Source organism: Drosophila gunungcola (genome assembly GCF_025200985.1).
Source record: "Drosophila gunungcola strain Sukarami chromosome 2R unlocalized genomic scaffold, Dgunungcola_SK_2 000006F, whole genome shotgun sequence".
In the NCBI taxonomy this organism is placed as follows: Eukaryota; Metazoa; Arthropoda; class Insecta; order Diptera; family Drosophilidae; genus Drosophila; species Drosophila gunungcola.
In genome coordinates, this window is record NW_026453168.1 from 99,719 (window position 1) to 114,392 (window position 14,674).

The window sequence follows — 14,674 nt, forward strand, 5'->3', positions numbered from 1 at the left end:
GTTCGTTTGGTTTTCAATTAGGCGAATGCGGCCACCGCTGCGTATGAGCAATGTTTGGCAATAATTTGCTGCTCAAACGGGAAAAGAAGATGGAAAAACCGCAAGAGCAAGAGCAAGAGCAAACAAAGTGGCAGACCCTCGAACGGCAGCAGTTTAGTTTAAGGTTGACAAATGGCCCCAGCCAGGACACGAAAACATGGCAGTACATCTGTAGCCATTAGACACGTAGCCGGAACTCCTGGGATGGATGAGCCGAGCCGGGGGCGTGGTCCTCACGTCCTGCCAGCGAACATGTTTCAGCCAGGTGTTCGGGTGAGTGTGCGTGCAATAAATTTCAGCTGCACACAAGTTGAGCAACAAGAGGAACAGCAAAATCGAGACTAGAGCCCGCTTATTTAGTGCCTTCGTCTAGTGTTGCCGAATGTTTATTTTTCCGTTTATTGCACTGACGAAAAATTTGTCAACTAGAACCTAGATCTGGAGTACAATTAAAAAAGGAAAAATATAATACCGTGCTTAGAAAATTTGAAAAAAAAAATGTTTTCTTTTCTGTTTTTCGTTTTTGTGTTCAGACAAAAAATGGCGGGTTTAATTATTTTTAAACCCTAATAACAGCGGATCGGGTTTTTGGTGTAGCATAGTAACACAAAATTATTTAATTAATTTAAAAAAAACAAAAAAAATCTATTTTGAAATCTGATTATTTTTTTTACACAAGATTTAATACTTGTATATATTTTTAAATCATGCTAAAATTACAAATATTTTATTGTAGATTTGTACATTTTTATTTTCTGTTCTTTCTTTCTTTCAGTTTTTTTTTATATGCAGCCCTTACGTGTGAACTTAGTCTAATTTATTTATGCGCAAGAAAGAATTATTCTCGACATTAGACACATGAAATTAGATTCACTGGCAGCTTAAAAAAAAGGAATATGCCTTAGCCTTTGCTTCTGTTCTCTGCTGCACTTCCCCAATCATTTACTTAATTATTTAAAATGCTTCATGCAATTTGTGCCAGCCTCCCTCTTCCCCTTTCCCCTTCAAGACAAATGCAATTTGTTTATGGCAAAGTAAAGTGAAGGCAGTAGAAGTCCCGGGCCTGGGGACTTGGCTTTTGTGAGTGCGAAAGCAGGACGAACAGGATGCCAAGGATACGCAGCGCATTTTGCTGAAATTACTTTGTAGCGGCGAAAATGGAAGGAAACGCTGAGCCAGCTAGCATCTCAGATGAGTCACCTTGCAGCATTAACCCCTTGTTGCTGACGACTTCCTTCCATATTTCCTCTCCTCGAGCAAATTGCTATGCAAATTGAGGGAATAAATGAGGCTGATGTTGATGCAGATGCAGATGCAGATGATGATGTGGATTAGCTTTGCAAATGCAGCTTAATGTTTTCTTTTACTGACTGCAGCAGAAAAACATCGTTAGCTGCAGGCCGGTAAAATGCAGAACATTTGAGAACGAATTTTAAGAAAAAGTGAAGTGTAGTTTTCTCTATTGTTCTAACAATGTATTTAATTGTGGTGTTGTTTGGATTTACTAGTAATCAATATGCAGATAAGATAGAACGTTTGATAAGATATTAAACAAGTTTATATATTATTTACAGCAAATCATTCAATTCAATGAGCATGAATTTAACTTGTCAAAGCTTTTAATAATTTTACATGAAAAACACAATTACACTCGTGTTGAACTATTTCAACTAAAACAGAAACTGCTTCACCTCTAATAGAATTTAATTCCTACCATTTTCCATAATCCCATAGCATTAAAAGTAATTACAAATCTGAATACGTTTAGTAAGCCGAATTTAAGCTGCGGGCAAATGTTTCAAATTGCCCTCCCAATATTAACCTAAATGTACACAAAAATTTTAACAGAACCCACCGCAACATGTGCGAACTTAATCTATAAACGTAAAGTTATCAAATATCAGAAAATACATTTGGCTTTTCTGATTATTTATGCCCAACATTCAGCTTTGGGTTAAGCTGCCAGCCAGAAACTCGGTCCTAACACTTGCAAAATATTGCGTCTACCTGTGCGTCATTTTTCAATTTTCCCCATTGGTGCACCTGGAAAAAAGGAGGAAAGGAACGGAAAACTGGGCGGAGAAAAATGGGGGATAAATTCCCTAATAAGAAAGCTAACATATGCAGCTCACTGTGAGTGTGTGTGCGGGGAACCAATCAATAGGGAGAAGTAAGAGAAAAACCACAAAGAAAATCTTTCTGCGGCTTAAAGGAATTTCCCCAAACTTATTTTTATGTGTGTTGCGGGCGAATAAAATCACAATTTTATCTAAAGTCGGAAAGACAAATGGAAATTATTATCGCATAAAAATCATAGCCCTGGCAAAGCTAGAAATATTTGACTGGCCTAATAAAGTACAGAAGTTTATTTGCGACAATATTTATGAAGTTCATAATTGGTATCAGTTATATTCTACAACTTTTTTTTATTATTGATATCTTGATGTTGTAAGGGTGATGTCGAAAAACTCATTGCAAACTATATTTTCAGCACCTAACCTTTTGTGGCGTATACGTTTTTGCGCAAATTTCGTTCAACAGTAAAGTTACAGTGCTAATCCTCTGTTTGCCAACTTGTTTAAATACCACATATATGTATGATGTTTGCTGAGTGCTTTTAAAAGTTTTGTGGTTAGAAACAGATATAGTTTTTTTAGCAGTTGGAGTTCGACTTAGAACAGATGTTTCATTGTTTTGTTAAGTTTTTTATATTTATTATATATTGTATTACTCACTGGTTTGAGTTCTATAAAAATGCTTCTTTAGTTCTTCATATATAAATAAATAAATTTGAATAAAAAATTGGAAATGGCACTCACCTCGATGCAGAACTGGCAGCCGCACTGTTGCAGCGCCATGGCTTCGCCCACATCCTCCACATCGATGAGGCACAGCTTGCAGGTGAAGGGCTGGAACGTGGTGGTGGTGGTGGGCGTGGCCGGAGTGCCCACCGAGGGCGTAGCATCGGCAGAGCCGAGCATCTCGCGGCGCTTCAACGCAATCCCATCCCGAACGCAGCAAGCCTGTGCGGCTTGATTCGCACTGGCCATGGAGAGCAGGGAGCTCACGGTCAGTGGATAAGCGTGATTGGTTCCAAAGGGTCCCAATTCGCCGCCGCCTCCGGGTGCTTCACAAGGCGTGGTGGCGGGCGTGGACGTGGGCTGCTGCTCCTCCTGATTCACATTCAGATTATTGGCGGAACTGGAGTGCAGCGTGGCCGTGGTCACATTGGACGGCGGACTGGGACTGGTCGCGTTGGCAGTTGCTCCACCGCTTAGTCTGATCTGGGCATTCACATTGATGTGCGGCTCCTGCGCCCGCCGCTGCTCCTCTCCTTCCACTCCCGCTTCGTGGTGATTGTGGGCCGAGCTCGGCCGTGGCACAAAGCCATTGGCCAGGGAGTAACGCGATCCGGAGGCAGCCAGGGATAACAAGCTGGAGCAACGTGAACAGGTGCCCACGCCATTAATGCTGCTCACAGAGTTACGCAGGCGGTTCAGTGGTCGGATCTGCTCCACTCCACCCGAACTGAATATCCCGCTGCCATGGACAGCCAACGAATGTCCCTGACTCCGGCTCTGGCTCAAGCCGTGCACTTGGCCGTGCGACTGTGATTGACGGGTGAGGGCCAGGACTGTTTCGCACTTGCGCAGTCCCGTGTACTGGACAATCGACTGGGACTTCTCCTGGTGCAGGCTGCTGGCGCTTCCCTCGCGTCGCATGAGGTGCCATATCTTCTGCTGGACCACATTCAAGGAGCTGCTCGAACCGCTGATGCTCAGGCTGGCATGTCCTTGGCCGTTGGCTAGCTGCCGGCCAGAGGGATCCCGGAGCACCACATCCTGCTCGGAGGGAGTGCGGGTGATTCGTATCTCTGGGGAGGCGGGTCGTTCTCGCTCAGCTGCGCCTCCACCGACACCGACACCGCCACCTCCCCCTCCTCCTCCTCCTCCACCTCCTCCGCGACTGCTGCTCGCCTTGAGTCCCACCAGCGATTTGAGAAAGTTCTCGAAGCGACGCCTTCGCGGCAACTGCCCACCGCCGGAAAGTCCCAGCGAACTCTCCAGATCACCTCCATTCGCAGCCAGAGCTCCGCCGATACCAGATCCTCCGCCGCCTCCACCAAATCCACCTCCAGCCCCTGCTCCGCCAGCGTCGCCATTCGCCGAGGAAATGATGACCTTGCTGCGCGCCTGCGTGTCCAGCAGCGCAACCGTCTCGGCGTCGGCGGAATCAAGGGCGTGGTCGTGGCGGGGCGTGGCATGCAGGACGGTGGTGGCCTTTTGGCTGGCGGAGCGCTGGTGCTGCTTTGTGTTGGCCAGATTGTGGATTGGCGAGGAGTCCTGCAGGGATAAACATTGGGAAAGTGAGTACATGCATTTAAATTTTAAATTTTCGATGTTTTAAAAAGACAGACCTTCAGTTATACTATTTCAAGTAATTGTATTTAAATAACTTTACAACATGTAGAAAAAGTAATTTAATAATAGCTATATTATTATGAGTTTTATAGTGCTTAAGAGCTCGAAGCTCTTAAAGAGCAAAACAAACTTTTAAATTTAAATATTTTGCATTTATTTTTAAGGTCTTTTGCAATCAGGTAATAACATGCATGATTCAAGAAATTCGAATATAAAATAGGATTTATGTCTTAAAATCTGGTAAACAAATTATATTTAAATAAGTCATGTGAAGTAAGTTAATTTAAAATGCTTTGAATATTTTAGAGCAATAAGTTATTTTAAAATTACACATTTAAATTATAAAAATATAAAATACATTAAAAATGATTATATTTTTAAAAATTTTTAAATTACTTAAATTGTTTAGAATGTGTAAAAATCTAAGTTCACCCACCCGCGAGTCCTGCTCCAGCTCCTCCTCGAGGGCACTGTAGACGGGCGCGTACCAGGAGTAGGAGAGCTGCTTGCGGGCGGACGGAGCCGCAGCCCCCGCTCCAGCAGCAACGACGACGTTGGCCGTGGGTGGTGCCGTGTGGCCTGCTCCGTGGTGCTGGTGCTGATGCTGGTGCTGATGCTGCTGCTGCTTAAGCGGCACAAGCTTGGCTGCCCCACCGGCTCCTGCTCCGCCTCCCCCTCCTCCTGTTGGAGCTGTGGTCACCAGATTGTTGTTATAGCTGAGCGGTAGGCTTCGACGCTGATGCTGACCTCTGGTAGGTGGCAGGTGCTTGGTGGGCTTCCTGCCCACTCCGTAGAGACTGCTGTGGTGCTGCCGCCTTTGCTGCTGCTGATGATGATGATGGTGATGGTGATGTTGATGGTTTCCCTGGTTCAGTTCCTTCTTGGTAAAGATCAGCGAGGCACTATTCTTGTTCAGCCTTATGGAACGCTGCTTATCCACCACCGTGGCCTCGATGTGGGTGAGCAACGGCACAGTCTCCGACAAGGGCAGCAGGTGCTGCGAGGATGCCGACTCCGAGGGGAAATTGATCACAAAACTCTCGGCGGCGTCATCAAAGATACTAGCCCTGACAGCACTGACACAATCCTCACTGGACGAGGGACTGGTCAGGGAACTCCGCTTGGAGCGGTTTTGATTGTGCTGCTGGTAGCTGCTGTAGCTGATCTTGTTCTCCACCAGCAGTTCCAGCGGTGGCAGTTTGGCGTGGTGGTTGTGTGGACTCCGGTCCTGGTGAATCTCCTGCGGATTGGAGGGCGTGGCATGCACATGCACCTGTTGCACCGGAAGCACTTCAGTCGGCTGCAATCCCGTCGACGCTGGCATCGATGGCATCGCCATTGGTGGCCGCATTCTGGCCCAGATTGCTCTCGATCAGCGGGCTTGTGGTGAAGAATCTGCTCAGCTTAACCGTGGCTGGCGACGGCACCGTCATGTTGACAAAGGCCTGTTATAGAAAAAACAATTAGCAATTAGTTTTGTTCAATTCAATTGGCAATCCGAAGATTTTTCCAAGTTCTGATAGGATGTTTTGTGGCTGGTAAACGATCTATAAATAGTAGAGAGATTTTTCAACTGCTCTCTATTCGAATCTGATAAGTCAACCAAAAAGTAACAAACAGAAATGTTCGGCACAGCTAGCTCAACTAAAACGCTATTGCTTAAATATGGTAATTCGAAAACTGTACTTAAGCCGTTTGTATTGAGTTAGTATTTGATAAACAGAAAATATTATTTAACTGATATAATAATTCTTCTCTTGATTGTTTTTGATTTAATTTACTTTGATTCTAAATTTTGTTCTTGGTTTAAATTTGAAAACAATTTTACTTAATCAAAAATTAGTAAACAATGAAAACATGTCATATATTTTAAATATGTACATATATTCAAAAAATAAAAATGGTTCTAACACTCTTTCCTATTTAAAAATCAAAGAAGTAGAGCTTCATAAGTAAAATTACCCTTTGAAGGGTGTATGAAACCAATATAACCTTTCATTCAAAGAGTATTCCTTATAGAAACAGCAGCTACCTTCCCAATTTCATGCAATTGCTGGCAGCTGCACCCGCATTTGCATTTACGGCTTTATTGGATTTATGGCAATTGGCCGAAAGGGAATCGGAGACTCTGGATTCTGATTAGAATAGCATTTGCTATTGTGCAGGGATTTCCCATTGGAATTTATACTGCCCAAAAATACGTTTTTTTTTGTGACTGTTGGCAAGCAACATAAACGAACGAATGATTCTAGCTAATCGATGGATCACAATTAAAATGACGGTGGTGTCCGGAGAATTTCATACAAATGTGAATGAATAATATTTGATTATTTCATTATAAGCCTCACTGAACAACATTTGATTATATGATTATAAGCCTGAATGGATAGCCATATTGAGTGGCTTTCAATGTTGCTTTCTCATTTGAGCATCAAATTTGATTGAGCTTTCGCATCCATCATGGCCAGAAAATCTCCTGGGGCCCTTTGCCATTTACCATGGCTTTCATGTGAATAACCACGGCCGCTAATCCCTTAAATTTCCAACTATACCAGGCCAATTTAATGGCAATTAATCGGCAAATTGTTCGACTCGCAACCAGATCCTATAGAAAAGAAATTTGCATTGCGATGCCAATGCAACAACAAGGAAACCAATTTCAATTCGCAAACTCCTCGCCCCGCGAACAGAGTACAACAGAAAAGAGGGGATAAGTGTGGGCAGGGGAGATGTCTCTGGAGGATATATCAGCCCATTTGCTTCTCTCCACAGCATCCATCGAGTCAATTAAGTTATTTTTCTCTTTGAGCCTGGTCAGGTGCCACTGCCAGTGTGCCCAAAAATATTCCCCATGGTCAGCAAATTGAAAATAATAAAGGGAAAAATACAATTTTTGGTAATTTAGATAAAACGAGCATCTAGAATTGGATAAAAAATGTTTTTATTGGATAAACTTTAAAAGGCACACTCGGCAAAAATAATTATAGTAATGGATAATTTAACGAAAGAAGAAAAGTTTCTGGATCACCAGCCTGATAAAAGTTACGTTCGCATATCTTACGTTCGTAATTTTAGCCGCACTGTGTGCATTCGCCTTTATCTTGGCCATACTGTTTCACTGAACTCTGCGGTAAAGTGCAGGAATTTTCCATTAATTTCAACTTAATTACAATGGCAGTGGAAACTGAAGCCGCAGCTGGCTTAAGCTGCACATGCCAGTTCGCCATTCGAGGTATGTGGCTGTATTAATTTTTGGCATGCCTTTCCCTAGCCATCGCCCCTCAAGTGCTCAACCTTCAGAGTCCAGAGCCCACATCATCCCGCATCAGCACAACGCACCGAAGTATGCAGCGAAAAAATGCGAATTACGCATAATTGCCGAGCTCAACTGAGAAACTGAAAGACACGCCAAGAAAAAAGTACATATCTTCACAGTTTCCCTTTAATTCCGTATTCGAAGTATAACAAATCAAAAAATTGTTCTATTTATTCCCCAATAGCAGCACAACGTTAAAAGAAAACTATTTATCAGAATAAAGAATAATAAAAAAATCATAAATTTAAGTTTAATTTCGTTAACTTATAAAAATCTAAGCATTATTACTTTATTGCTTCATTGTTGTAATGTAAAAAGGAATAATTTATGAATGCACTAATAATTATGATACTGATGCAGAAATTTGTTCTGTAATTTTCTTTTGTCGTGCTGAGAAAGTAGAGCGAAAAAGAGAAGCCACAAGCTGCAGCACTGAAAAAGTGAAAGATAAATTGCTTGCCCACGCCCACATAAGCGTTGCCACAAAAGGGCGAGGGTGTGATGGGGCGCAAAGTGGAGGTGCAGGGGCGGACGTCTACAAGACACATTTGCCGCCCGGCTGACACTGACTGCCTGAATTTCGGGCTGCGGCAAGTGGCATGTCTCTTGGCAAAATTAATCACCTTTGGCGCACATTGTGAATTTGCGAAATTTGTCTTTTGTTCATTTACATTTAACGCCATTTAAGCGGAGGGGAAAGTGGAAGTCGCTGCCAAACGAAGATTGATGAAAGCAACGATGCAGAGGAGGCAATTGTTTTCCATACTAATTCTGCAACTCGTTCACCCTGCATCCGGTGCTAATTATATCTACGAGAAACTGTCAAATCACCCAATCATGACATGCAATGAAACTTCATCTCCAACACCGCAATCAGGCAATCAAGTCGCAAATCCCAAACAACAAATGGGGTTTTGTTTCATCATCGCAACAGCAGGGAAACTAATTGACATACGTCAATTGGCCGAAACGGAATTAATGAAGAGCCGAACTGAACGAGCGGCAAAAACACTGAATTGTTTCAGTCAATTACCGCCGGCGATCAATAAATAAACCAAAGCAACACTTACCATAATTCAAATGGCCAGCAAATGCAATAGAATCCCTGAATTCCTGGGTGAACCTGGAAAAAAATGAATAATTTAAATGCGTTATTTAAAATTAAATTTTTAAATGTTATTTGCATTTTAATGTATCAAATTGTTGAATAATGTAATATTTTAAATCAGTTTGTAGTGAGACTGAGATTTCGGAAAATAAAATAATGCCAGACAGGAAATTGAATTGACACGAAAGCGCACTAAAAAGATTAAAATAGATAGGTGTTAATAATTCTAAATAAATATTATATGAGTAGCAATATAATTTAAGTGTTACGATGATGAGAGAACTACGAACTTATAAATCATTGTAGTATCATACATTATTTTAAATATATATCAAATTAATTATTTGTGATAATAATAAATACATCTGAATTAAAAACAAGAAGGAAAGCAAACTTCGGCAAGCCGAAGTTCATATACCCTTGCAGCTATTGCATTAATTAAATACTTTTGAAAACATTTAAATTATGATTTACTTGAGTATGTGCTAAAAAAAAACATTGAAACTATGATTATTTGCAGCTCAATTATTAGATAGTTATTTTATATATTTTTATTATTTCTATGGGAGCTATATGCTATAGACGTCCGATTTTGATAAAATTTATACCATAATTCTGAAATAATTAAACATTGCTATATGTCGAAGAACTAAACAAAAAATTAAAAAACAGAAAAGTTATAATTTTTTTCATTTATTTTTCCGATTGTTCCTATGGGAGCTATATGCTATAGTCGTCCGATTTTGATGAAATTGAAACCGTAATTCTGAAATATTAAACCATTACTATATCTCGAAGAACTAAACAAAAAATTAAAAAACAGCAAAGTTATAATTTTTTTTCATTTATTTTTCCGGTTGTTCCTATGGGAGCTATATGCTATAGTCGTCCGATTTTGATGAAATTTAAACCGTAAATCGGAAATATTTTACCATTACTATATGTCGAAGAACTAAACAAAAAATTAAAAAACAGCAAAGTTATAATTTTTTTTCATTTATTTTTCCGATTGTTCCTATGGGAGCTATATGCTATAGTCGTCCGATCCGGCTCGTTCCGACTTATATACTACCTGCAATAGAAAGACAACTTTTGGGAAAGTTTCATGCAGATAGCTTTAAAACTGAGAGACTAGTTTGCATATAAACGGACGGACAGACGGACAGACGGACAGACGGACATGGCTAGATCGACTCTCCTAGTGATGCTGATCAAGAATATATATACTTTATAGGGTCGGAAACGTCTCCTTCACTGCGTTGCAAACTTCTGACTGAAATTATAATACCCTCTGCAAGGGTATAAAAACACACTGTATATTATTATTATTCAAAACTAACCAAAGACGAAATTGGTTTTGGAGTATACAAATTCTAATGGACCGCTCCAAAGCCTCAATTAATTGTTGTTAGACTCGGGTCTTAATTTAAGTTAACTACCTTTTGGCCATCATCAACGGTTGGCTAAAAGGGAATTTTAATTGGCTGTCTGTCGCTGTGTGCGTGTGTGTAAGCTGCTAATTAGACTCGCGACCCGCCAACAATACTCGAGGCTTGCGGCCACTTACTTCGGGGTTAGGCCTGGCCAAGTGGTCACACAAACAACTGCACATATGCACATATGTGCTTATGCATATGCATTATATGAAGACACTCAGGTTGCCCTGAAAATTGTGCTACTCCATGTTCATGGTGCGCCTACACCCACACACTTAAGGGGAAATTTAGTTAATTGTAATTGCAGACTGCTCATGACATAACTACCAGTTGGCTGACAGGTTTTCCATCGATTACAGAAGAAGGGAGGAAGCCAAGTAAAGTCAGGGACACAAGTTATCGATTCATTTATCAAGTTTCAACGGTGATCCGCTTTGGCCGATGACAGTAGAAAGTTGTGTAATCACAGCTAAAAGTATGAAGAGGGAATCAAAAAAGCAAATAACACGCATTTGCTGACGTCACTGGGCAAACACAAACAGCTTGAGAAAGATTTATCAACTGCTGACTACTGCCGGCCACCAACAGAGCGTATGTGTGATATTTGTCATATTTAACAAGGGAGCTGGGGGAAATGGTGAGAGTGAGAAAGCGACGGCAACACCATTCTCTGTCTAATTAGCTTCAATAAAGGGTTGACTTGGCCAAAAGAGAGAGCGGATGAGAGGCAAGACAATATCTCATGTCCAGCAGAAGGGCAGCGAGAGGATTAACACAGCCACACCGCATAATCGGCTTAAGTCCTTGCTTCTCCGTTTAAGGCTGCCTGCAATCCTGCAGCAAGCCAAGCCAAAGAACTCACACGAGTAACAAATTAATCAGTTTTGCGCCATAAGGTGGAATCTCAATTAAGTCCTGGCTAAGTCAAGCTTTAAGCCCAGCCTGCAGTCATTTCAGGCCCCTAAATCCAATTAAAGACTCTAACAATACTGAATGACATCATGGTTGGATGGCTAACAAAAGTTCTAGAGCCATGCTTAAGCCTAATCTCACATCAAAATGACAATTCCATTTAGCACACTTTGCTTGTTTAATAAGATTATAATAAGTTAAGAGAACACAAAAATATTTTATATCAGTTAAGTAGCACCACTCTACTTTGTGTGTACTTAGTGCAAGCTGTTTATATGTGATAAAGCTCCAAGGCTAATAAGTGTTATTAACTTGTTTAAATGGAAACATATAAATATTTTTCAGACAAAAATTTTTTTAGTTAAACGGAAGCCAAACATTTCAGGACTAAGCATTTGTTTTTGCGTATACATAAATCAAGCGATATGGTTTATTTGGAATTTGCGATTTACTTAAACTTTTAGCTGACACCCCTTACTACCCAGATAATTCAGACATTAGTGTTACAAAGTGTTCTCCTCATTAGTACTGTTCTATTTATTTTACAACATCAATTTTATTTTATTTATTTGTTAAGGATTGCTTTCAAAAGCAGCAAAGTTTGCCAATACAGAGTATCGATTCTTGGCAGAAGCATAGCCACGAGTCAAAGTAGAGGACCGGTTCATCAATAACCAATGCCGGGCCAATAGAATCGCAATCAAGTACGTGACATAAGGCAGTCAGTCTCACCTGGCACCTGAAAAGAATTGCAGCGAGTCAAGTTGCAATTTGAACGGGACCCTCCCCGCTGGAATTGAGCCTCGAAAATGAGATTTTACATTGCACATCCAACAGATACCACGCGAATCCTCGAAACTCTTTCAGCCGTCACGCCCAGTTTGGGGGAGGTGGGCGGTTGAACGAGAAGCACTCGAAAGTCTAGACAAGACAGATGGGGAGATGGTATAATATTAAATAAACAAGATACAAGTGTGAGGAATGAGGAAAGCTGAAAGTGCATTACGTATACGCCCCGTACCCGGCCAAACAGAAAACTTTTAAAGCTAACACCCAATCTGGGGAGATGGATAGCAAGCTTCGCTAATGACTGCCTTTAAGGCCATGTTTTCCGAGGAAATTGCACAAGTTAAAGACTCACGCAAGGCTTATTAGGGTTTGGGCAATCAGCATTCAGCATTTAACAAAATCTCAATTCCGTTTATTTAGCTTTAGCTCGGGGGTCTAGGAAGTTGCTCTATTGCAGCTGACGCCATTTTCATGTCGCTGGGAAAAGACACAAAACAACACAAAAGCGACGTCTTGCAACCGCACTTCCTTGCAACATCTGCTGCCTCTGCGTGCCCTATTCCACCCAATCGTTGCACCCACTTCTGGCACAGTTCACTTCCTTTCATGTGTATCCATTAAAGTGCCAATAGCAGAAGTTCTGAGAGCTTGATGAAAGAACTGCCATGCGGTGGCTGAGAAAATTCAGAAAATTATGCTTCCTGACAGACTGAATAGAAAGCAGATTTTATTTGCTTTTTTTTAATAATTTAATATTCTTACAACGCGTTGAGAAGGGCACACTTTTGCCATTAAAATGAAAATTGTGAACTAAATGGAAGGGAAAAGTTATTTGCTTGAAATAGCTGTTGAAATTCTTAAATTTATTTCATCTAACAAGCTTAAGAGCAAAAAAATTGGTTTGGAACTACATTTTTAAGCTTGTCAAATTTTTGAACGAAAGATAGCTTGATTTTGAGCTAAAGATAGCTTGAAAATGTTTATAAAGGCGTGAAAAATGGAAAAATTTTATGAAACTTATAAAAGTACATGCAGTCTGTAAGAAATTAGGAAATGGATACATGGTTTGAGTGAACGAACAACTTTTCACAAGCTTTTTAAGATAGAAAGTTCCCATCATGACGAGCTGAAACCAAACAGATTTGGTATCGTTCATAAAAAAAGTTGAAATAGAAATACCAAACTGATATTCATCGCTGTGAAAATTCTAAAAAGTATTCATCCTGACAGGTTGAACCCCAATCTTATGTAAGCAAAATGTAAATGTTCTTGGCTTAAATTATTGCCGACTTTTCCAATATAACATTGCCGGCATGCCGAGACAAAGCCAGTCAGATAACAGGGAAATGCACAAAGGCAGAAGAGCTGAAGAAAAAGCATTTCGATGTCGTTGTCATAGTCGGGCGCGCATGATTTCCGTGCTTAACATTTCCTGTTCGAAACTGCCATAAAATAGCAGTATGGCAGAATGGCAAAAGGGAGGAGTTTTGGGCGGAAGCACAGATCCTGGCTCCTCCGGCAGCCAAGGAATATGTAATGCAAAGAAGCAGACAGATGAAACAACAGCAGCTGAATGATAGACACAAGCGGAAGCAAAACTATTCTAAAAAAAACAAACTTTTGCCAGAGGAAAATGAACGAGAAAAGTTGCCACTGGTAACTTTAAGAGCATTTTACTTTTTTGTCGAGTTTGTGAAGCTTGAATCAAAGTGGAATTGAGGCATCCTTAGTTGTTGGGTCAAAGTTTAAGCCACAAGGATTTTAATTGTCTCGAAAAATAAGGAAAACATGCTGAATAATTATTAAATATCAATTAATTTTGCGGTGTTCTAAATCGAAAATTTTTAAAATGAAATATTTACAAGATATTGTAAAAGATAAATATTTTCAAACATAACTTACACACAATTTCCAAATGTTTTTTGTTTACCATATATTTTGTTACTACTTTTGCCAGCACTTCAGTTGGCATATCACGTTTTTACTCAAGTAAATAAATACCGGCATAAAAAGAATCATTTAAATTGTCACCGTTTTCTGCTGATTTATATCTGGCCAAATTAAATGAGAGTAAAATCCGAAAACAGAAATGAGCAAAAAGCTGAAATCGAGCTGTGCGCCTCGCGAAATAAAAACGAAACAGAATGAAAACACACAGCCCAAAATTAATTGCACTTGTGAACTTTTGATGCTGTTGTATGGTTTGGTTTTTCGCCGCTGCCTTTGGCCTCTCATTTGTTACAGTAAATTCAATTAAACAATGCAATTGTATAAACAAATCTGCAAGCTCACGCCCCCAAACCGAATGCACCCTCTCACATAGTTTTTAATTGAAAAATGTGCAATTAAAACTCTCGAATACAAAAGCGCAAGAGAGCCTGCACCACGGGGCGTATGAGCAATGTTCTGTGCGTATAAATTATAAGTCAGTAACAAATTAATTAAAGCACTTCATTTTCCCATAGATTCAATTACATTACATGGCATTCAATTAAGCGCATAAATGTTCATTTATCTCGAAAACCGAATGAATTTTAAGAACAACAACTGTCGCTGGGATAATCGAACAAATGGCAAGTAAATAAATTGAACTGTATACGGCTGTAGCATCGGCATACTCGCAGAGACCATAATTTGCCACATGACATTATAA

The 14,674-nt window shown here is 40.4% G+C and overlaps 1 protein-coding gene across 1 annotated transcript in view; it reads right to left on the minus strand.

Moving 5' to 3' along the window:
* LOC128255188 (uncharacterized) overlaps nucleotides 1–14,674 on the minus strand; it is a 61,470-nt gene that overhangs the window by 13,596 nt on the left and 33,200 nt on the right. The window contains 3 exon segments of the mRNA XM_052984749.1: nucleotides 2,859–4,382; nucleotides 4,897–5,905; nucleotides 8,847–8,899. Of these exon segments, the coding sequence (XP_052840709.1) occupies nucleotides 2,859–4,382; nucleotides 4,897–5,811 (2,439 nt within the window). The 5' untranslated portion in view covers nucleotides 5,812–5,905; nucleotides 8,847–8,899.